Source organism: Gymnodraco acuticeps, unplaced genomic scaffold (assembly GCF_902827175.1).
Source record: "Gymnodraco acuticeps unplaced genomic scaffold, fGymAcu1.1, whole genome shotgun sequence".
NCBI classification, from domain to species: domain Eukaryota; kingdom Metazoa; phylum Chordata; class Actinopteri; order Perciformes; family Bathydraconidae; genus Gymnodraco; species Gymnodraco acuticeps.
Window position 1 is genome coordinate 4,215,845 of NW_022991154.1, and position 25,327 is coordinate 4,241,171.

The 25,327-nt window shown below is 40.8% G+C and overlaps 1 protein-coding gene across 1 annotated transcript in view; it reads right to left on the minus strand.

Moving 5' to 3' along the window:
* LOC117560594 (1-phosphatidylinositol 4,5-bisphosphate phosphodiesterase gamma-1-like) overlaps nt 1-24,871 on the minus strand; it is a 40,047-nt gene extending 15,176 nt beyond the window's left edge. Inside the window, 10 exon segments of the mRNA XM_034237522.1 lie at nt 2,341-2,459; nt 2,538-2,633; nt 2,719-2,791; nt 3,462-3,496; nt 4,527-4,607; nt 4,699-4,783; nt 6,520-6,567; nt 8,155-8,248; nt 8,945-9,094; nt 23,952-24,871. Of these exon segments, the coding sequence (XP_034093413.1) occupies nt 2,341-2,459; nt 2,538-2,633; nt 2,719-2,791; nt 3,462-3,496; nt 4,527-4,607; nt 4,699-4,783; nt 6,520-6,567; nt 8,155-8,248; nt 8,945-9,094; nt 23,952-24,189 (1,019 nt within the window). The 5' untranslated portion in view covers nt 24,190-24,871.
* Between the last annotated feature and the right edge of the window lie 456 nt (nt 24,872-25,327).

Sequence of the window (25,327 nt, forward strand, 5' to 3'; positions counted from 1 at the left end):
GGTAGGCTTGGGCAGGGGCGGCGGGTACTGTAGGCTAGGGAAGACTAAGCCTTCCCAAATATTTTTGTCACATCCTGGTCAAATAAAAATATAATGTATGTGTGTGTCTTTGACATTAGCGCTGCTATGCAGCCACCTGTGCCCTGTACTACGAAGCCAGTTCAACAGACCCTGGGTACGTTTGAGTTATCTTAACTAACCCTAACAAACGAGATCTCGCTAAGCGGTCCTACGGCGCTGGTTATCAACTCGGTAAATCAAGCCAGGGTTTCTCTCTCCAGCTGAGAGCGTGTTCACGTGAAAGGGGCGGGGTTAGCAACATTTGACCAATCACAAACAGGGACAAGTGTAGCCTAGCGCAGCGTCATACTTCATTAATGAAAAGTAAACTAATATTAGACAAATATGAACTTTAAAACCTCCTGGGACCCGAGGAAAAAAAGTGTCTTCCAATTTCCTTTTTTTTGTGATTTCCTACATATTTAGGGTTAAAAAAACATCTTGCAATTTAGACTTTTTTTATTTTATTTTATTTTAAAATGTTACAGTATGTCCACTGTAGAGGATGTCGGGACCATATTAGTTTGAAAAGACAGCCAAAATTAACAGATGGACTATGTAACGTATTATGGTTATAGAGTGATATTAATACAATAATACATTCACCTTTATTTAAAACATGAATAAGTAATTGATCTGAACATTGCTGTTTATTTGGTCAATACAAAACTAGCTTGTTTTTTGGTGAATCTTTCCAGATCTTCAAAGTCTTTGTAGTCAATGTACTGGGAAAGTACCTCATTGACTCCAGTCAGCACGGGCTGTAGGGTCATCTTGACTAGTTTTATGGATGTGGTCTCCATTTGACCATGCTCATAGAAACAAAGCTTACAACAATAAGACATACGTGCTACTCTTGGCCCACAGGGGGCCATGTCTTTCCAGCTCGTCCCTATCTGTCTCTATGTATCTATCTGTGCGCTCATGGAGCCTCCTGCATCTTTCCCCCCCTTCTTCTTGACCCTCTTCTATCCCAGGTGTGAAATTCTCATCTCTCTCATCATCTGAGAGCTCAAAATCTTAATCTCCCTGAACTATCTGGTACAGAAAATGTCTGCTTCAGTTCCGTCTCCTGCAACAATATTGAGTCATAAAGTCCATGAAGAAGAACATTTATAAAAGGGCTGTTATTTGAAAACTTGAATTATGTAATTGCTTTCAGAACTAATTATATATTTCCTCACATGTTAATAAACAAGAACATATATGATTTTCATGGTAAAAATTACAATTATTCAACAATATTTGACTTCTCCTCCTGCTTCTATACAATTTTGTTTTTCGTATGCCAGCCATTTTGGATGAAAAGAAAGAGGAACTTCCCAGCATGCAATTTTAACCAATGACATATCACTGGAAAGACCAGGATGTCCTCTGTACAGTACATCAGGGACTGATAGAGTAGCTCAAAAGAGTAAAAGGAGATGCATGTTAACAAAATGTCCACTACAGTGGACATTTTCAATGGGCTGGGTCCCAGGAGGTTAAACATCCATGACTTAAACATATAATCTAGGATACAAGCCACATAGTTGCACCTGCAAGGTGCATACAGCTGGTGAAAGAAAAAGTGTCTGAAGAGTGATATCATTAACAATTATGATATCACTGCCCCGTCAAAATCACGAGTGGATCTGACTTTAATTACATTTGACTTAGTATTTCGTCAAACTTAATGTGTTGCTTAAAATAATATACTTCTGCATACAGTATGTGACAATGTAAGTGTTGCACGGCTTCAACTTCTTGAGCCGTATCTGGATACGGCTCGAGAAGCTGACTCAGATAAGGAAATATATGATATATTATGATATTATATGATCGATGATCTGATTGATGATGTGATATGAATGATACTGTAAGTGTGACACGTCGGCGTCTTCTCTTCATACGGCAGTTTAAACTGTATTTCCTTTATACTTAATAGATTTAAACTCCGCACACTGAGCTCTGATCAGGCGGTGCCCGTGCTTTCACTGAGTTGATCTCTTTTCTATAGACGCCGGAGGCAGGCAGCGTCAGGTAAAACAAGTTATTTAGCCTTCCCAAACCTGAGCCTCACGCGCCGCCTATGGGCTTGGGGCTGTTTGCAAGACCAGCAAAAAGATAACCAATGTGATGGCTAAGGCATACAGAGAAGAAAGAAAGAGAGAGAAAAGTATCTCTTCTTTTCAGATGACTTAATATGACAAGGTGGTGTCATTAAATCACCATTATTTTCCAAAAGCTCCTTTTAATACAACAAAATGCTTTTCTTGCGACACAAATGTTGGGACGTACGTGTTGTGAGAGGAGGAGATCCAGTACTGAGACAGCGGCCTTTTCATGTCATCAGCAACGACAGGAGACAGTTGAGGGTCACACACAGAATTCTCTTTAGAGAACAGGAACGTCAGGAACTAAAAACATGAAGCACCAGGCTGTGAAGCAGGAATAACTCTGCACAGATTTTTCAGGTTTCTCTTTCTTTGTCTCACCTCATCGAGCTGTAGCATGGGCTCCGGCTGCGGCCCCCCCCTCATGTACCCCGTGAGGAACTCTCGGACACGACTCAGATCTGAAGCCCAGGACTCCTGAGAGGAGACGGATACAGAAGTGAGCCCAGAGCAGATTTGAACAGAAAATGTTACTGTGATTTGTGCTGAATCTGCTCAGTACCTTCTGATCCATCTGTAAGAACTTCTGGAAGTCGTAGAGGGACATCTGACAAAGCTCCGGTCTGTCCACATTCCTACAAACACACCAGTTTTTTAAATTTCAGATATCAAATAAGTAAAAGTTCAACAAAAGTTCAACTAAATGAGAAACGGGGCTTGATGCATTATATACAAATGGCTTACTGGAACTACTCCTATAACTCTACCTATGCCAGTTCTAATTATGCAATTTCCATAGTTGATGTTTCACAGCCATAGAGCCAACACAAAACATTAAAGTACCATTTAAATGGCAAAAACACATGGGAATGTTTTATTTCCTGAAGAAAAAAAAAAGAACCACACCAACGGCTCAAGCTCATACAGCTAAAATGCATCTTCGTCCATAATATCCTATTAACTCTTTATTTGGGACGCCATTTTCGCTGTTAGAAACTTAGCTAGTTTGCAATAACAGCAAAGAGAACAAGGATGTTCTGTGTTTGAACAACATATAGAGAACACCTCCTGGTTACCCAGAGAAATCCAAGCTAAAGAGGCCTGAACTTTTCCCTTAGCACTAACTATGTCTCTGTAATATCAAATTCGGTCAATGAAGCACTGAAGACATCCGCTAAAGATGTAGCTTATTCCGTCTTTAACAAATGTATATATTGTGTGTATGCCGGACTGATAGAAGGGGTGGGGGGAGGTGAAGACGAGGGAGTGGACACTGAGGAAGAGGGACGTGGTGGAGGGACTCACCGCAGTGGGAAGGAGAGCTCCAGCTGCTCAATAATCTGGGGAGAAAAGGGGAGGGACCAGTTGACAGACAGGTGTGAGGGAGCCAGGTGAAGCAATACCAGTCAGTGAGCGTGGTGTGGGTTGAGAGGAGAAGTACTCAAATACAGAACTGAAGCGCTGTACACAAACTTTATATGTTGTTTACACATTTCAGAGGGATAGGACTTCTATCTGACGGCTGATGTTACTGGCTGGCTGTAGCAGATTCAGAATGCATAATAAACATGAGATCAGATCATTAAATCATGTAGGCATGCTAAAACCCTGCATCTCAAATAAAGGGATTATATTTCATCAATATGTCAACATCAATTGTGTATGTATTTATATGAACAGGGGTACGTAAGTGTGTATAAATGTATATTTGGGAAATCATCCCTCCCTAAGAATTGTATGATTCATTACTTTGTAATCAGCTTTACTTTTTATTATTTTTCATCCATATTATAATTTTGTTTGTCTTTCAGTTTTCTTTGTGTTTGTTCTTGTTACTTGGTTGTGATTTATGTGCAAATGTGAGTTTATATTCTGAGCAAAGTGCATCTGTTCATGTAATAAGCCGGTAAAATAAGGTTTTGCATTTTTTACAATTGTTTTATTACAAATCACTTGTACTTCGAATGACAGCTATCCATTTTAAATATTGCTTGAGTTGCATAAATCCAGCAGTGAACATCATGTCTTCAGTTACATTGTTTCAGCTTGATAACGCAGCTTCTTTGCAGATTTAATTGTACTGTCCTTTCTGCTCTGTTTCACTCTCAAACTTTTTTCTTGAGTCCTCTATTTGTTTTGCATGCCTTGCAAATGCCCTGCATTATGGAATGTAAATGGAAAGCATTGGGTGCCTGGAAAAGCACATAGAAAATGTACATATATCAATGAAGCATTTGCTAATCTTTAGCACAAACGTAAGTGTGTACATGTTTATATCATTGCAATACTTGTATTTCAAGTAAAGGATTTAAGTACTTCTTCCACAACAGTGTAAGTGTGTATCTGTGCAAACTCAAAAGGGACACTCACGCTCTTCTGTGCGTCGAACATGAGCGTCCTGTAGAGCTGGGAGAAGTTAGGGTAGGACAATTCGCTCCTGGCCTCCACTTCCTGTGGAAAGAGGGAGGACGAGAGTTTGTGTGACAACTTATCATCTAGGAGAGGATATTCAAAGAGGCAGGGGGTCTGAAGCAGGTCTGACCTGCAGTTTGTCTTTGAGAAAGCGCGTGTTAGGGACTCTGTAGTTGATCTGAGGAAGCAGCGCTTTCACATCCTTCACTGTGATGCTGAAACACAAACAAGACAAGGAATATACATTATAAACATTAAAGAGATTCCAGGACTGTCTATCCAAACCAAAGACCAGATCATCCTAAAAACAAACTATACGGTCATTACACCTTTTGGAGAAGCATTCATAAAACTCCCAGTGATGCTATATGTGTTGTCACCAGGAGGTGGCGCTGTATGGTTTGAAGAACTGCTGTCAATGTCAGGGGCAGGTTGCACAAAAAACAAATTCAATCTGATAAGGTTCCTTTGAAGTCAAATAAATCCAAAACACTATTAAGTCTTCCCCTTAAGGTTTCCTCAAACCCTTTACTTAAGGTGCTCTTCTTATCTTGGTCTTACACTTAAGGTTAGTTCAACCATTGGAGAAAACATCTTAGGAAAACAACTTAAGGTATCTCTGACATTCCTGTAATTAGTGATTTCAGAACAGACACGTTTAAGTATTGTTTTGAACCTCTTGGACAGACCTTTTCACCGACTTCTTGAATGAATAGGGTTATACGTTATACCAAATACGTTGTTTTTTGTTAGCTGTTATTTCCAAATGTACCTTTTAGCATTTGCCTTAATTTTTTGTATCTTCCAGGAGTATTAATTTTTCGTCTTCTGGCCTATTTAATTTTTCTGCCTTTCCTCTTTTATTTGTTTTATCTATCGGCCATGATTGTGAGGGGATAACAGGTACAGTATTACAAAGAGTCTCCACGTAAAATGTAGAATTTTACCGTTTCAAAATATCTTTCAACGCCGTAAACGCCCTAACGCTTTTCCTAATTAAGAAAAACCTTCTAATGGATACTGTGCAACATCTTTAAGTAACTTTCTTAGCTAAGCGGAAAGTTTTAACTTCCGTACTTATATGTATCACACATGTTAAAACATGTTCAGTTTGCTGTGCGTCACAGTTGTTGACAAAATACTCTAATCTCTCCACAAGACGCATTAAGAAGCTGTTCTGGAGCACCAGCTGTCTTTTCTTCCTGACGTTTACACTTTCATGAAAACTGGGGTAAACTCCATCTGCAGATATAATGAGTATATTGAGAACAGCCAATAAATGGACATTGTTTTGGTTAATAATAAAATAAAAGTAATAGAAGGGTTTATATGCCTAAAAGTTGTTGCAGTTTCAAATGCAGAGGATCTGTCTTTGCCTCCACATCCTTTTTTGTCTAGGAGAAACACCACATGGACCACCACTTTCACTGATTACAAAAACACATGTAAGTGTCAGTAACAGAATGAGGCAGGAAGCAAGGGAGGCAGGTAGAAAGAGAAGAAGAATCCAGGTCAGTGCGCTGAGGGGATCTTTTGGGGTCAATGACCGGCCTCACTGCCAGGTCTGATCCGCCCGCTTCCCTGTCTGGCTACTGTTACTATTTTCACAGGAGACAGGAAGTTGCCCTCTCCCAGCCCATCACATCACTTCCTGCTCCTTATCAGCCGGTGGCAGGCAGTGTGTCCTGGAGCCGCTTCCACCCAACCAGAAGCCTGGGCTTATTAATGTGAGCACGAGAGAGACAGAGGAAGTGTGTGTGATACAGTATCTGCATTTCAGGGTGTGGAGCTCCAGGTCAGATCAGACCCCCGACAGTGCTCTTTGATGGCATCTGGATCTGGTTTCACCTTCACGTCCCACCCAATGTAACAGACCGGCCAATAAGTATCTTTCACAGGCTGCTGTTTAAAATCTGATTGGGTGTTGCCATGTTTATGGAGAGTCACCCACCTGCCCTCGTGGCTCCTGTCCATGGCTTCAAACTGCTTCCTCAGCCACCTACAGAGGGAGGGAAGGAGAGAAAACATGATACTGACTGAGCCATTATTACAAAATATGTGCGGAAATTAAATATTGAAGCACGGTATGCCAGTGATTGCTTATAACTGTAATGATGCACAGCATTGCTCAAATAAAATACATTTTTCCTAAGAAATCAGACATTTTCTCAGGGTTTGTTTTGACTTATTCGGCAAATGTGTTAACACCAAAAATAATAGCTTTTAGTATCTATTTTTTTTACACTTCTAGCACCAAAACAATAAATGTTCTGTAGTATGTGTGAATAATTGGATCCAACTGACAAAGTTGTTCCTCGTTGGTAACCAAAAAAACACTGTAATATTACTCCAACATTTTAAAGGGGCCATATTATGCTAATTTCAGGGTAACATTTGTATTTTGTGCCTCTACTATGACATGTTTACAGTATAATGTTCAGAAACCTCTTTATTTGTATGATACTTCCTGTTCTGCAGCACCTCTTTTCACCCTCTGTCTGAAACCAGAGCCCAGTCTGCTCTAATTGGTTAGCCGGCTGGCTCTGTTGTGATTTGTCAACCGCTTCGAGATGTCCCACCCTTAGCCTATCATGTACAATGTCTGAAAAGCCCCAAAAGCATAATAGGACCCCTTTAAGTATGGCAATGTTGCGCTTTTTGATACCAGTTGATGTGTTATGCTGCACTTATGTAAAAAGAGTGATGCTAATGCTAGTAGCGGCAACAAATTCAGCATCATCACCAGCTTGTAAAGACATGTACATTTGATTTAAATATATTTCTAAATAGTTTTTTCTCACATTCTATGTTTAAACACTAAGTATTAAGTCTTATGGGAAGAGAATAAATAACCATGGTTGACTAACCAATAATGTACAAATATAGCATATACTAGTTTAGATTTCCTTACACAAAGAGTGAGGAGAATTCACTTCAAGCAACATTTTCAAACTGTATTTAAAAGATGATGAATCCACAGTTTACACAACTGTCATGAAAAGACAAAATTAGCCATTTAACTTCCTGTGACCATCTTCAAACATTACGGCTCACATTATGTGGACAGCCTCCCTCTGTCCTCCCGCTCACCACAGCAGCCAAACCCACCTCTGCACATTCATCTGGAGTAAATATTTTCAGGCCAAAACAAATATTTGTTCGCCTCCGACCCGCACCTCCCTTTCCCGTCCAGGTCGCTACTTCTTTTGATACAACCAGATATCACACATATAGGGGGGGGAGAACGTGTCGTAAACTCACAATTAAGTAGTCCAGAGATGCATATTTATGACTTGGCCCATAAACTAATCACAAATAAGGTTTACTCCACTGAAAATGTCTTTATTTTTTCTATTTAAACACTCACTCCCCTAAATTATAGTCTTGATTATTTGATTAACTGTTGTGTTTGTTTAATGTGGATTTACTAGGTAAATACATGAGTTAGTTGTTTTGGTACTGGAAGAAAGTTGCAAAGTATTCAGGATTGCTTTTAATGAGTATTTTATTCCCAACAGAAAGGAGATTAACTGGAGTGTTTCTCAGGTGTAGAAGACCCTGAACAGTTTCCCACAGGGACACACACCTGTCTGTCTGCTGCGGAGCGGGCGCTCTCTGAGTGTCCATCATCAGCCAGTTGAGGCCGGTGATCCACATGTTGACCTCCTCCTCACTGAAGGCTGCAGAGACAGGAAAAAGAGGGATATAAAAGTGTCAAAATGTCAATCTTTTACTCTTCAAAGGTCAAGAGTCAAGTTTGGGGAGCTTACAGCTTAAAATCGATGTTGATTATTTAAAGGGTGAAATCTGAAACTTTATTTGTGCCGTTTTGTCTATTTCTTTAAAATGTTCTTCTTGTTTGGGAATTGGAACTGCCACCCTGTTAAAAGTCTATTCATCCAATCATATATAGTTTAGCTTGTCAGCTATTTTTATGTTTTATTTCTAAGAACATAAGAGACGTTTTTTAGACTCTTCACATTTGATTTTGAATGAAACATAGACTATGAGATTAAACTGCTTACTTAAAGTAATCTGTGTGTGTGGAGCATGAATCACTTATATTTCACCGTACAACCATGTGCTGTAAATGACTCATACATGTAACCTTGTAACTTGAAAGATGGTACAATCACATACAAACTCTTTTGTTTGAGCGAGTGATTACATTAAGCAGATAAGATGTACAAATGAAATATGGGTGGCAGTCTGTGACCTTCAACAGAAAGGACTGTGACCAACACATTGGGAATCAACATAACACACACACACACACACACACACACACACACACACACACACACACACACACACACACACACACACACACACACACACACACACACACACACACACACACAGTCACACACACTGACCGGCCACACTGAGCGTCCTGAGGCGAAACTCCTGTCCGTAGAGCACGATGAAGCAGTGGGCGGCATCCAGTTTTCGGGCCTCCTCCGGGTAGCGCTCGAAATCACGGGAGCCCTTCCCCAGCCGCAGCTCCCGGATCTCTCGTATGTCGACTGGAGGAGGGAGGAAGGAAGGAAGGATAGTGTTGCATGAACACAAATATGCACACCCATAAATCACAGTTTAGCACGTTGTTCGTTTCCCTGCCAGACACACAGAAATCTGCTGCCGGAGGACTCAACAAATGTACTTTGTGTGAGTCCGGAGAGCCAAAAAACACACAAACATGTCAGCTGTCGGTGGCAGGATGCTCCCAAAGTCTGCGGAGGCTTTTAGCAGCAGCAGATGACCAAAACGTTACTTTTCCTTCACTTGTTTTTGGGGGAAATGAATCCCTAAACTCTATAGTCCCTATAAAACCTAGATAAAGTCGCCATTAGTAGGAACATAAACAACTGGATTTGACTTCTAAAGATGGAAGTGAAGCCCTTAAAATGTCACTTAAGCTCCTCAGTCTGCTCTGAGATGAATAATTAAGGGTTTTAGTGACAGTTTTGTAATATATTTTACAGAATCCTTAAATATCCTTCTGTGCATCTAAGTAAATAAAGATTTTGGACACATAATCATCATTATTTCACGGCGTCACTGACAGCTGTAGATTCGTTAAAGGGTCTTTTTCGCATCAATAAAGTTTAGCGCATTGCACTGTGGGATTGTTAGCGGCAAGACACCCAAATAAAACGGCAGATAGTAAATTCAGTGCATTATACAGTACATGGGGAGTGATTTTGGATACAAGTTAAGTTCAAAGATGGCGGAAGTGTTTATTTTCAGAAAGACAGTTTGTGATTTAGATATCTAGAGGACAGAGAAGTTTTTCACACCTTTCTGTAAAGTAAAGTTTGTCGTATGACCGGGTTTGGAATTTGGTTGGCATCTAAACATGGTCCTTATCACATGCTCAAGCCTCCAGTTTATTTTTTATAAAAGGTATTTTATATCTGACTGAGGCTGTGAACCCATGCCTGCTAATTCTGCACTCATATCTTAAATAAATTAAATATATCTGTAAATATACAATATAGATAAGTGTGACAGGATACTACATGCGGACCAATGTTTTTCACTTTCAACAACACAGAGATGATAGATGCGCTTTATTTTCACATTTGATCAAATGTATTTCTTTATTTGAGTTAGTTGTCCCATATGCTTCCTATTTGAGGGACATTTGAGAATATTAAAATCAGATGTTAAGGAAACTAAAAAGTATATTAGGGAGTATTTGTACCGATTAAAGGATGATTAAGGCATTTTAAAGTATTCAGGGGATATTTGAGGAATGGTATTTGTGCAGAAATACAACTCTAGTCTTCATAATTTTGGTTACACCCCTTTTCTTTTTACTGCAACTTGATCTGCACTTGGCACGTTTTGTCTACGTAATCCCTACATAAATGAACAGCTAGTGAGAGTGCATGTTGCAGCAGAAGGGTTAACAGCATAGCGCAGTGAGGCTCCTGACCACAAGGTCTGATGTAAACTCTGGACTCTCCTTGGACACTCGCAGCAGTCGACACTCCCACAAAGAAAACCCCGGCTTATTGACTTAGCAGATGTCTTGTGCAAACACACATAAAACCTACACTCATAGATGCTCCGGCATGCGCACAGCAAACACACACCCAGTGTAACGTACACACAACTGAGTGTTACTCCTTCAGTGAACAGGAATAAAGTGGAGAGGATAGACTCCCATATCAAAACTTCCTTCTATGATGAAGTGATCTGCCCAATAGGTAGACAACAGGGGGACGCAGCGGACAGAATAATCAAAACCGGTCATACCAAGCCGTCCTCAGCAGGTTGTAGATAACGCTGAATTTATATCAAGAAGAAATCTGGTTCCTATCTGAGCCTCCTGCATGTGGAGATGACAGAGTGCACGTTTGGCATGAGATTAAGAGAGCAGTCCATTATTCTCAGATGGAAATGTGTCCATCATTTAGTGTGAAGAGAGTTCAGAGCTAGAAGCAGCAGAATAACTGAAGTTTTAACCTGCATTTGACCCCCTGTGTTCAAAAGCTTCTAAAGGACAGTTTTGCAACAATTCCAGAACCTGTCCCGGGAATTCAACTATTTATACATCATGATTTTTTATATTCTTCTTATCTTTCACAAAAAACACTTGAAAGAAAACTAAAACCTACAATTGATGCATGTACAAAAAAGTATGGTGCGTATTAAAGTCTGACGTATAGTATCTCATTCTCCTGTGCCATAGAGCTCCATTGTTGTCCACAACTATTGAAATTCATCAATAAGCCACACTGTTGCACTTGTTTCTTCATTACCATGAACACAAATACACACGCACACACACACTGTAGTTTATGTTGACCCAATCCCACACACATCTCAAATACCCGTTAGAGCCCCAAATGTGGATTCATCCGCAACTGAAAATAGTCCATAACAAGAGCACTATTTCCTCCCATTTTGGTTACATACTGACGTTTCATAAACACTACAGTGACCAGTTGTTGTAGGAAAATCTTGAGCATATAAAAAAATATATATCTATATTTGTGAGGTGTTTTTTAAAGATGTATGTCTTCATTCGTAGAGAGCAAGTCAGAACGTTTTCAAGGGATTTTGCTGACGTATGAAAACTATACATATACTATACAATAAATCTGCCTTATTCTTTGATCAGTATGAATTGAGTGTTTGACCGTTAAACCTCTCCAAAAAAAGCTGCAGGACATGGGTTAGACGAAAATCCATCCATCCATATTAACATTCACAACTGAAGATCATATATTTCAAGCTGTCCCCTACAAAAGTCAACATGAGCCGCTTACTCTGATTCTTGTTTATTCACATTTTAAAATCATTTCTCATGGTCAAAGTTTTCATTTTGTAGCCTGATAAAAAGAGTTTCAGCACACAGTTCAACTTGTTGCATGACAGAAGTGGACTCCCTTCTTCAGAGTTAATTTAATTCATTTTTATTTTATGAAGCTGCTGTTTTCAAAGGCAAACAATCTAAAAAGGTTTTAGTATTTGTACTGAAACCAAGGTAGGCTGATCACGTTTAAACTAGCGACATATGTTAGTCAAAGTCGACCCATTTTCCTTCCAGAGTAATATTAAAAATACCCCAGAAACCCGGTATTTGTTTACCTCAGGTCTTTCCCTTTATTACTTCCTCCTATTTAGTGTGGACCTTGGAAACACAACCGACCCACTCCACAACACACACACACACACACACACACACACACACACACACACACACACACACACACACAGAATTCCTCCCACTTTGGCCTTTAATCCTGGTCCAGGCTGTAAACATGGTTGTGATAAAGACACACACACACAACTGCTTTAAAGCAACAGTCTGATATAAACTTTGATGGAGGGGGAGGGTGTCTAACGGTGGGCCAACTGGAGACACATCAGAGGATAAGATACTGTCAGTCTTGTCGAAAGTTATCTTTAGAGAAGCTCGTAAACTAACTGACTTTCTTTTTTCAGAGCTTGGACTGCTTGAAAGTTCCCTGAACACACCACAGGGCTGTGTGCAACTGCTAACCTGAAGCCACCAGCCGTTAATAATTGCAGAGCATTTCCACCGATACAAACTGTTCCTGCCACAGCTGGCGACATCACTCCCTAACAGATGGCAGAAGTATACTTGGAGATGATAAATCGCAGGGAAGCAAACAAGGAGAAAATGAAGTGTAAGCATAGGGCTGGATATAAAATGGATAAAACAAATGGATGCATGGGAGGCTGATATAAAAGTGTTGAAATAAAGTTGCTAACAATTGTAAAGAGGGTCAGTTTAGAGCATGGCAGAGGGTTTTACCAACTTATCCCGAGGTTGAACTTTCATTTAAACGTGGGAAAAGATTAAATAATAAATGAGCTGTTCAAAATCGAACAGGTGGCATCACAACGGACAGTTGTTGCACTTTCAGTAAACTAACTAAATTAATTTGAGCTTGATTTCTGATTAAGGGACAGCCCTACCACTGATTTTTGTCAACTAAAAAGTTGCTTTAGCTACACAGAGCTAATAGAAGCTGAATCTAAAGCAGGATTATGCACTTTAGTCTTTGAAAAAGCTAAATCCCAGTGGGTTCACAAGCTTTAGCAAGCCTAATCACACTTCAATGAATCTCTAATGGAGCAAACCACCAAACCAGAGGCTCATTTCTGGTCCGTGTCTCTGCTTCCTGCACAAAATGCTGGACCTTTTGTTTTCCCGCAGCCAGCCAGTCCTTCAATCTAAGAGGGGAAGCGAGACACTCCCTGATAACCCCATGCTTCCTGTGCCTCAGAATTTAATACCCCCGCTGTTTGCCAAGGCGCTCATCTCGGGGGAAAAGAAGGAACCTTGTTACAAAGCAAACATTAGCTATTAGGCAACAAAAACAAAGGAAGGAGGGACAGGAGAGCAGGGAGAGCTGAGATTTCTGAGAACAAAAGCATCAGATGAACGACGTTGAACTTCCGAATGAAAGTGAAAGAAAATAGACTGAGAAAGTGAAATGGGATGTCAGAGAACGTCTTGAAAATGAGAAGGGAGTTTAGGTGGGTGTGTGGGGGGAGGACATTGGGAAAGGCAGCTGGAGGAGGAAAATGGAGAGAGGAGGAGGAGGAGGAGGAGGAGGAGGAGGAGGAGGAGGAGGAGGAGGAGGAGGAGGAGGAGGAGGAGGAGGAGGAGGAGGAGGAGGAGGAGGAGGAAGCTGGGAAATAGAGCAGTGGGAGATAAAGTGAAGGAGAGACCTGCTGAGTTCCTGGAATGTTCTGGTGGGTTTGTCCAGAGGGAGGTCATTTGTAAAGAGCAGTTTGTGGGTTATGAAAGTGTGTGTGTGTGTGTGTGTGTGTGTGTGTTTATGTGAAAACAGTAGTTTCAGCGGGGTGGGATTGTGTAGATATGGTCTGATTGAGAGGTCGAGGTGTTAGCCAGGGCGTCCGGCACGCTCAGACTCGTAGTTGTTGTTCTTGGATTAGCCAAGGCGCCGTTTATGCAGTTTATGATTATGGATAAATAATTGACAAGGTTCCCCGAGCAGAAACAACAGCTACATGTGTGCAGCTGCCATTACTCTCTGAGCTTTCGTAGAATGATAGGGGGTTGGGATTACTGGAGAGGGAAAAGAGGAGGAAACTGCAGTGGCCCTGAGAGTTGAGAGCACTGTAACACATGCAAAACACATACACAAGTAATTTAAGAAAACAACTTCCTCACATGCACTGCAATCTTCTGGAAATGTTAGAAACACTGCAAATAGAGATGAGATGCACATACAGTACCGCGCTTCAAGTAAAGTCACACAATGCAAATTTAAAAATGCAATGTAAATATAAACACAGCCTTAAAATGCAGAAACACACTGCAAATATAAATACGCACTGCAGATAAAAAAAAAACTGCTGTAAAAAAATATAAACAATGCAGATACACATTCACTGCACTGTAAGCACTGCACATGCTTTAAAAAAACAGTAACGCAATGCAACTTTAAAAAAACACTGCAAATTTAAAACACGCCTAAAATACAGTAACGCTTTGAAATATGAATACGCACTACAAAAAAAAACTTAAAAAAACCCCACAACCTGAACCACGCTTTGAATACAAAAATAAATAAAACAGTGCAAAGACAAATACATGGTGCACCTTAAGAATCCCTCTTCACATACAGAAACACATTGGACATTTAAAAACCTGAAAATGAAAATTGTTTCCAAGAACAAAATGGAACTGAAACCAAAACATGTTTCCAGAGGACAGAAAGATTAATCCGGCTAGACACGTGAGTTGTTGCTAATTTTAGGCATGCTGTGTTACGGCCCTTCCACACCATGGATGTATAATAAGAACTGGATACAGCGTGGGAGGCGGGGCCTCATTCATTCCTATGAGAGTTGCTCATTAGCGCATGATGACAAAATGGCCCAACTTTTGAGAGAGCGAAACGTCACAGATTACCCGGCATGCCTGAGAAGTACCCGTATGTGCACTCATAGCGCATGCGCAACTTTAACCACGCCGCCCAAAAGGCTCGTTCACATTAAGCACGTGAATTTGCGTACACGTAACAGCACCGCGCGTTCATGACAGCATGGTACTGGATTTATATTAACGAGGCGGCAGTTAGCAGATAGCGGCTAGCTAGTAAATGATGCTAACTTACACATCAATCGTTATGTACTTTTATATTACGCTGACATCAGGATCTAGTCATATCCAAGCAACAGAGCTTCATTTAGCATGATACTTGTGTGAGTTGTACATGAAAAAACCTTGGTAATATATACAAATGTATATGTTGAAGCCTGTTATGATCAATTGTGAGTTAAAACTTTATCTAAAAAGTGAAGCTGATGATGGATTACTGTGGTGGAGTTCAAATAACAATATCCTATTTCTTTTTGAAATGTGATGGAGTAAAAGGATAGTAACTGTGATTATTCATGTTAAGTAGCCACAAGTAACTAAAACGTATAATACTTGAAGGAAAGGTGTAAAATGTTCCCATAAATACCAATATCACAGTACAACACCCCTTGTTGTTAAATACCAACCATGTGTATATAAATATATATATAAATATGCCGCTAAAACTGTGTAATATACCAGGCTGCTAAATCCTCCAAACTGTTGTTGCTGGATGTGTATTTTGTGAAATGTGTATTTTTTTTTAATTATATTTTCTTGTTTTGAATCTTTAATACTTTTTTATGCATACTTTAAGTAACATTAGGCTGTCTTTGGCTCTTTTCTGCTGTAACAATGTAAATGTATTCTGATCTAATTGATGTTTTTGTCAGTTTGTTTCCCTATATTGCGACACTTATTTGGTTTAAGATTATTTCTCCTTTTTTTACAGACATCCCGAACCATCGTGGAATGCTGTTGTAAAGGATTGCATTGATCCGTGCATCAATACCTTCACCCAGCTTTGAGGCCTCCAATGAATGAACATCATCTTGTGGCTGGGAAAAATGTGAACAAATAAATCTCACAAAGAGTGACTTTCTGGTGTAATCATTATAATATCAAAGACAAGCACTTTAAGTAACAATATATAAAATCATTCAGCAGCAGAGGATGGGGTGGAAACAGCATTTCTAACTAAGATGATTACAATATTACAAGTTAAACATCAAGATGAACATACTATTATTAATTTAAAAAGTACATGGGAGACTTAAATATCCTGCAATATACCATTAGCAGAATTGGAACAAATGTGCCAAAACATTTCTAAAATAAACATAAACATAAACTGAGGGCTTTCTTCCTGAGCCGCTGGGAGTAAAGGTCCTCCATGGATGGCAGCTCCGCCCTGGTGATGTTCTGTGCAGTTTTCACCACCCTTTGGAAAGCCTTACGATTGAGGGCGGTGCAGCTGCCGTACCAGGCCGTGATGCAGCTGTGTCCGTGATGGACACTGAGGAACCTGAAGCTGCTGACTCTCTCTACCGTAGTCCCATTGATGGCGATGGGGGGCGTGTCCCTCTCTTTGCTGCTTCCTGCAATCCACAATCAGCTCCTTGGTTTAGCTGATGTTGAGATGGAGGTTGTTATCCTGGCACCAAGATGTCAGGTTTTCGACCTCCTCTCTGTACGCCGTCTCATCGTCTGGGTGAGGCTGGGGAAGATGAGTGAGGGAAAGAGAGAAACAAAACAGGGGGACTAAGATGAGTGAGGGAAAGAGAGAAAAAGACAAGGGGACTAAGATGAGTGAGGGAAAGAGAGAAAAAGACAAGGGGACTAAAGTTTAAGAGAGAGGAAGAACACAGAATGTGAGTGAACAATTTAATTAAATTACACATTTAAAAAAAATAGTGTGAGTAAGTGAAGACATCCTTACAAGGAGGACTGCCCTGTCAAATTTAAAAGTTATTCTTGTTAAATATACATATCCTGTTGAGGCTAGAATCCAAAATGCACGTCTAACGTAGCTGCTCCCTATTATCCACACATTGGGACCAAGATAGAATAAAATATATTGGAAAAGGAAAAAGTGGTTACTGGTGATCATCTTTTAGAAAAAGGTGGTACATGTAGCCTGAGTTGTCATATAATTTTCATCATATTTTTAAGACTACACAAGTTTAATTTGTATATTATATTACATATAACTCTATACTTGTATATAGAATCATGATGAAACTTTATAAGGATTAAGATTATATATTAATATTACATTAAATAATGCATGCCGATTTCATGCATTATTACGAAGCAGGATGTATCAAGTCACTGACTTTTTGTGATAAGGTCACAATCAACTGATTTCACTTATCAGATGTAAAAATAAGGTACAATATATTTGTTTTTGCCATATGAAAGTAAAGGGTATGCAATCAAAAAATTACTGAAACAAAATGAATACAAATTCTTATAAAAACTATACAGCACCTTGTCCAAGTATGGCGGGAGGCGCACTTTCCTTCAGGATTTCCTCTCTGGATGACGATCCGGCTATTTCTGCCATCTATAAATAAAGTACAAATGATTAGCTCTTCACGCCTCTTTAAAATAATATGTGTTCTTGAAGATTCTGTATGCATCGTCGTTTACAATGGTAGGGACATTGCATTGGAAATTAGTTGTGAAAAAGATATGTCATTTTTAGTTTTTTCATCTCACATTTATAGATTTTAAATAGAAATATATATATATATGAAACGAATTATAAATGCAAAGTCTGGTTTCTAGAAAGTTAGCTAATGCATACAGAGTTAACATTGCAGAACTGCTGGCATGCATACATTTCTAGCATTTTGGTTAACTATGAAAAGTATGGAAAATTACTGTGCAAACACCCAACATTAGCTTAGCCACAGTAGCGGTTGCTGATGAGTGGTTTGGCTTATTTTACTCTTTTATATGAGAACATGTTACATTACATACAGACATTAAGGAGGCAGGTTAGAAAATAAATATGTTTTCGTATCTTACCTTTTGGAGCAAACTGTTGTCGGTTGTTAGCATAGACTGTATATATAAAGCGTTGTCTCTTTAGCCTCAGTGACGTGACAGTGAACACTGAACGTGACCGCGTGTGAAGGGGGAGGTGCTGAATACGTCACATCACATGAACGTGCCGGGCAGCGCAGTCCCGTGGGTTAGATGCGCGTTCATAACAGTAACGTTATTAGCACATTTTTACAACTTGAGGAACGAATGTTTTTAATAAGGGCTATACAAGTCTTCATACTGGGTTGTTTATTTAGTTTAAAAAAAATTATCCAACGAGTTACAGACCACTCTTTCCCCATGTAAGTCAATGGGAAAAAGTGTTTCCGGGCCCAGTAACCAAACGGAAGTGTAGTACCGCCGTTTGGCCACTACGAATATTCTCATCAGACTCCGGCGCACTTCCTGGGGGCTTGGTCCACACAGCAGCGTTAAAAAAATCTTCCAACGCTTCTGCCCATTGACTTTGAATGGGGTGACGTCACTTTGCCTCGCTTTTCACCAAACTGCATTGTGGGAAGCAAAGCGAAGATTTCCAGGATTTTCAGGCTTCAAAAGTTGAGCAATGTTCAACTTTTGAAGCTGAGGTGGAGGCGTCAGCCAATCAAATCCTGTTTATGCAAATCTGACAGTACAAGCGTGAGCCAATCAAACCGCGTGCAAGCTGGGAGTGACATACCGCAGTTCATTTTCTATATTCCTGAAAATGGAGGAGAAATTAGTTATTGCGGTAGCAAATCACCCAGTTCTTTATGACCAGTCGCTAATAACTTACCGGGATACATTACATTACATTGCATTTAGCTGACGCTTTTATCCAAAGCGACTTACAATAAGTACATTCGACCAGGAAGACACAACCTTGAAGAAAACAGAATCATATAAGTACATCAGGTTTCATAGAGCCAAAACATTTCAAGTGCTACTCAACTGGCTTTAGATAAGCCAGTCCTTTATTAGTATAAAAGTGCTTTGTTAATAGTTCTAACGCTCGAAGTGGAGTCGAAAGAGATGAGTTTTCAGTCTGCGCCGGAAGATGTACAAGCTTTCTGCTGTCCTGATGTCAATGGGGAGCTCATTCCACCATCTTGGAGCCAGGACATCAAACCCACGTGTTTTTGCAGATGGGAACTTGGGTCCCCCTCGCAACGAGGGCGCAGCGAGTCGTTTGGCTGATGCAGAGCGTAGTGCACGCGCTGGGGTGTACGGTTTAACCATGTCCTGGATGTACGATACCGGAGGAACCAGGCATGGAGGGAGGTGGCAGAGACAGTGGGTGAAACTGGTAGGTTTTCGCCTGTTTGGGGATTTTATATCCAGTTTACTTTGTTTAAAACAACTAGCAAGCATAGACAGTATCTTTAGCCAGCATGGAGTGTAGCACAAAATAGCACCATAGACATTAATCTCATAAATGTTCATCATAGCCCTTCCCACTGACACTTTACCTCTGCCACATCATAGACTATATGCATCACATTAATGCACACAATGTCATACTCCTTTCTGCACATATTCTGATTTCACATTTCTTAGTTTATATGCAAAAATGCATTCATAGCATTCTATTTCCATGTAAATTACTGCTTTATTTAATTGTTATCTTAGAACCGGGGTTTTTTGCTTTGTATGTCGGGGGCGGGATATTCATGTGATTGGTTGTTGGTCGCGTTGCTCGCAAAAAATCCCCAAGTTTTCAGACATGCCCAGCTCCAAGATTTTCAAGATTTTTTTAATGCTGCTGTGTGGACGGGCCGTTACTGAAATGGATGGCCCATTGATGATGTTGGCTAATGGGTTAACAATTACGTTTACAGTAAACATTGTGATTTCCTTCACTGATGTAGTACAGTTGATATTTCGGATACACTGGTGAGTTATGCACAATTGATGACTCAGCATAAGATACAGGCTACGGTAGTATAACAGAGTTTAGTCACCTTAAAACTGGCAACAATTGTATGTACTGTATCAGTTCGTATCACCGGGAAATTCATTTGTCTTGAGTTCACTTCTTTTTTTACTTCTGTATTTTCAGTTTTTTGTTATGGTTGAGTTTTCGTTTTTGTATTGTTTTGTTGTTACTGCAGAAAGAACCAACTGTAGTTAGGTGATGGAAAAACAAACCTGACAGCAGTAAACCTATTCCTATCTCGCAGGGGAGGAGTCTATTTCTTATTCTACAGTAAAGTCGGAGAGTTAGAATAACACATGGCAGACAGAAGGAAACTCTATCATGTTGTGAATGCCATAAGTTTGTGCTAACGGACACTGTAACAAATCCTCCCCCAGGCCACAAAATCCTGGGCGGAGACAATAGCCTCCACACCCCAGACAGGCAGCGCTCCAACGGGCCGATCACCAGCACAACAACAGCCTGCAGCTCGAAGTATTCTCTGCCACTTGACTCCAGTCCAGCAGCGAGGACTCAGGGTCCATGTGGCAGCAGCATGCTAGATTCTCTGTCTGGAGAGTGAGTGGAGACATGGAGGAAGCAGAGGTCACAGGGTCGGGATGCGGCTGTCTGCTGAGGCAGCCATGACAGCGCCTCAGCTGTACGTTGGGGTCAGGATGGGGAATGGGCTGGAAAAGGACGGCCTGCAGCAGCATCATCTCAAATACAGTGATATTCTTGCACCAAACCAAAGAAGGCATGCTGATTTTTTCAATACTAACGATCATTTGATACCTGCCTGTCAGGCCTTTTTTTGATTGGGAAAATGTTGATGTTCAGAATTGCATTTTGACATAAAAAAAAAAGTTTTTAATCAAGATCTACTTACTGTAATAGTTGTTTTCTGAAGCTTTCAACCACACGCCATAGTCTTCATCTAAACGTTACTCTAAATCAGTGGTTCTCAAAGTTTTTTCAATAATGTACCCCCTTTGAAACAGAAATGTAGCCTAGTACCCCCTCATCAGCGCAGAAACAATGTGTTAGGGAAGAAAAGCCTATATAAAGAGGTAGAGTACAGCGCTGCACCATCAGTGTCTGAGTCATTAAAACAACAACCTTGTAACTGAGAAACACTTAAAGGTGGGGTATGTAATTTTGGAGAAACCAGCTCGAGTGCGCTAGAATTTGAAAATACACAACCGGAAAAAATCTGCCACTTCCTCACAGAGCCCCTCCTCCAACACACGAACGCGCACATGACCAATGAGGGCACGAGATAAGTTTGTGCACAGATGGAAGGCTGGTAGGCAGCAGAGTCCTGCATCGGGGCGGGTACCCGCGGGTACCCTGACGCGTTATGTTCATTCATACTTTCACTCAGAAACCTCATTCCAACTTTAAAATGTTACACATCTTTCTGACATTATTCGTGTAAAACAACTTTTAAATCTGATGCTTACTTTTAGAGATATTAAACATTGTTCAGACCTTGTTAAAGAGGTTTTCTTCACATTTTAACATTAACTAGAGTGCGTGATGTCACAGCCAGAGTGGAGGAAATCTTGAAATGTGCCTTCATATATATTTTTTAAACTGCCATATAATTCCCAAACCCTACATTCCTGAGACATATTGAAAAATGACAAATAATTAAGCAAAAATAATTAAACAAAATGCCTGTTGAGGGCATGAAGTGACAAAAACGTTCAACATTCCTCCATTAAAGCCCATTGTAATTTCAGGCTGATATTTCCTCACAGCAGCAGCCGCACACCTTTAGTTAAACTGCCAAAAAGGCCACATTATTAACTCGAAAGTACACCAAAATTACACTTCAGATACTCAACTTCCTTGACATGCTTCACGTTTTGAAATTTCACAGATATCTCTTACGGTTCTTCCACAAAACGTTCACATGTAAGAGGTTTATCTCTCATTCAGAACAATGGAAACCTGTGATCTCTGCATACCCGTTAGCTCAAATATAAACACCTGTGTAATGGAACACGATGATGTCATCACTCCAACTGACATATGCTCAGAGCAGCAGACTTCAGATAGCAGTGTGCTAACAGTCCAGCCGTGAAGACATCTACGGGACAGTTTTGAGATTTCTTCAAATGCCGTTGCCATGGCAACACAATGCTCGCCTTGAAACACGGTTTTCTCATAACTTCAGTGAAAATACTCCAAACAGCCCAGAACTTCACAGGTTTGATAACAATGCAGCCATCAACGCATCTAAGCGTAGTATGGCGTGTCATCAAATGTCGTTGCCATGGCGACAGACCACTCGCCATGAAAAACGATGTGGCTGTAAGTCCAATCGACACGGTTCAATCGTCCCCGAATCTTCACTTGTATATCACCGGTCCATGCCTCAACAGCTCTACGCCAAATCTGAGATCTCACCATATGCCGTTTCCATGGAAACGCATCCCTCGCCATAAAATATGATGTCGCTATAACTCCTATGCAAATGTTAAAAAAGTGCTCAAACTTCACATGTGTGCTAACAGTCTGGCCATGAAGACATCTACGTGACAGTTTTGAGAATTCTTCAAATGCCGTTGCCATGGCAACACAATGCTCGCCATGAAACACGGTTTTCTCATAACTTCAGTGAAAATACTCCAAACAGCCCAAGACTTCACAGGTTTGGTAATGATGCAGCCATCAATGCATCTAAGCATATTATGGGGTGGCATCAAATGCCGTTGCCATGGCGACAGAACATTCGCCATCAACTTAGTTCAGAAGTTTGCGGTTCAAATATTCTGCTGCTTTTCCAAGCCTTTTTACTTTCTTTTCTTCTCTCATCACACATTCAAGCCCCCAGTGTTCATGTATCATTTAAATCTAAATTCTTCACTTTCTTCTTACACATTTCATTTCAATCTAAATTATTCACTTTCTTCTTACAAATTTCATTTTAATCTAAATGATTCACTTTCTTCTTACACATTACATTTCAGCATAGCAGTTTAGCGTCAGCTTTTCAGCATAAAGCATTCCCACTAGCAATTTCTTCAGGAATTGCATTCTCTAGTTATTCTTTACTGTCGGCTTATTACAGGTTCAGCGAGCTGCACGAGACTGACGGGCTGTCAGGAGAGAGAGAGGAAAAGAGAGCACCCCGTTTATTTTCCCATTTTATTATCCAGAATTACTGTAAACTTTTGAATGAAGTAGTTAATCAACTATTAGTAGTTTGTTTAAATGCATTACTTATGTTTGTTTTTTTCATTAACATAAAATAAATCTCACGTACCCCCTGCAGTACTCCAACGTACCCCTAGGGGTCCGCGACTCCATGTACCCCCATTTGAGAACCACTGCTCTAAATGTTCCACAAACCTTAATTTGTACAGTTTTTAGCACAACAATTATTCTAACGAAAGATAGTCCTGATAAAAGCTGTTAATTTTGAGGTCTATGGATAATCTTCAAACACCAGAAAATAACTTTACTTACTTTCTCAAAATGTAATTGTCCACGACAAATATCATTCCATTCACCTCTTTTTCAGGGATCAATAACTAGAAATCTCAGCACATAAGTAAATGTTCTGTAAAGTTCTATAGTGAAGTGAGTAATTATGTCTTTGGTAATGTACCTTTAGTGACACCTAAAAATAAGGCTACAACTTCATAGTCGATTAGCCTATGTCTTGGTTTTAGTTACATTTGTCGTCGCTTTTATCCAAAGTGATATCTTTGGACAAAGTGATATCTTTGGACAAGTAACTTCTCAATGCTTTTTTCATGCTGAACAACTATTTCCAAAAAACAAAGAGCACTGATTTTTTTTGTGGAAAAACAAATTGGATTAAATCAACAACAAAAGTTTGGAAAGCACTGCTTTGAAAGCTGGACAAAGAAGAAGAGACTGATCCAAGTGTCTGTTTCTGTTTGTCAGCATTTTCTCAGATACTTCAGCCTCTTCTGATTCTGTATCTGCCCGGCAAAGAGGTATATATGCAGTGTGACTGAGACACATACTTCTCTATTCATGGTCTGACAATGAACCCGATGGGAAGACTTTTCATATCAATACTCACCCTCTCCTTCTATTTTGTCGGGGTTTCTGCTCCACACTATCTGTCGCATGTCCTGCTTTATCTGGAAGGTTCTCCTCTCTGGCTTCTGGGACTTCTTCTGGTAGAAGACAGTCATCACTGTCCCCATCTCCAGGCTGTGGAGGATGCGGGGCCCGGCCTCTGTCCAGTCCAGCATCCTGGAGGCTGTGACCGGACCGGAGGCCTCCTCGGCACAGCCATTGAACCTGGCTGCACACATCTTCACTGCATAGCTCCGAGGGACCCTCCGGATTATTTAATTAATTTAAACCTGTGGCAGAGGTTTTAAATGTAGTAATGAAACACAAGCTGAAAGACACTTAGAGCTGTACTCGAAAATGTCTGGGATGTGAATGATCCTCTGGTCCTTTGGAGGGGGAGTGTATCCCAGTGTTATCCTTTCCAGATGCTTCTGGCAGCACACCACTGAAACCCTCTCGGAGTGAGCTCTCATCACCGCTGGACTCAGGTTTCAACCCCTTAGGTGCTGAGCCTTCAGTCCACGACAGAACACCCACCACAAACCGGATTCAAACCCACTGCTGGGGCTAGCAAGAGGAGTCTCACCTAAAAATACTCCAGGTGGACGGGCATCGGAGGGCGCTCTGTGGCGGCTTCACGGAGACGGAGCGACTGCGCTCCTGTCCGCCGAACCATTCTGCTCTGTTCCCCCCTCACACACTCCTCCTTCCCGGGCACAATTCACCGAGGACAGGGTACGTTATACTACTCGGGAGGAACCGTAGAGGCGCGGGCTTGTGGCGGTAGAATACGCGGTAATATTCCCCACTTTCTCCCTCTCAGTGCCTCCGCGTCTGCTCCGCTCCACCGCCGGAGAGGTCTTGAGAGGAAATTAGGGCTAGCAGACCGGAAAAGCTTGATCAGAGTTGTTCCTCTTCTGTGCTGGGGTATATCTGATCTGAAGGAGGACGAGGGAGGGGAGCGGAGAGGGAGTCGTAGCAGAGCCAGCGAGGGAGAGAATGGGAGCAAGAGCGACCTCCGCGGGTCTCCAGGAGAGCTGCAGCGGCAGCGGATGAAAGTAGACCCAGCGGGGGAGGAGGCGGGTCAGGAGGTCAAGTGGGGTTCAATGACAAAGGTCACCGGCATGTCACACACTCATTAGCTGCAGCAATAACACGTTCACTATGCAAGCAATACTACGGGAAGTTGGGTTTCCTTTTTTCCTTTGTTGTGCTAGGTCAGTGGTTCTCAAACTTTTTCTGTCAGGCCCCCCCTTTGGAGAAAAAAAAAAGTCGGGCCTCCCCAACACAAATAGTCACGTAATGGGCCAGGTTAACATTTATTAAAATACATCAATATGAACGTGAGCATTCCTTTAAAAAAATAAAATAAAAAAA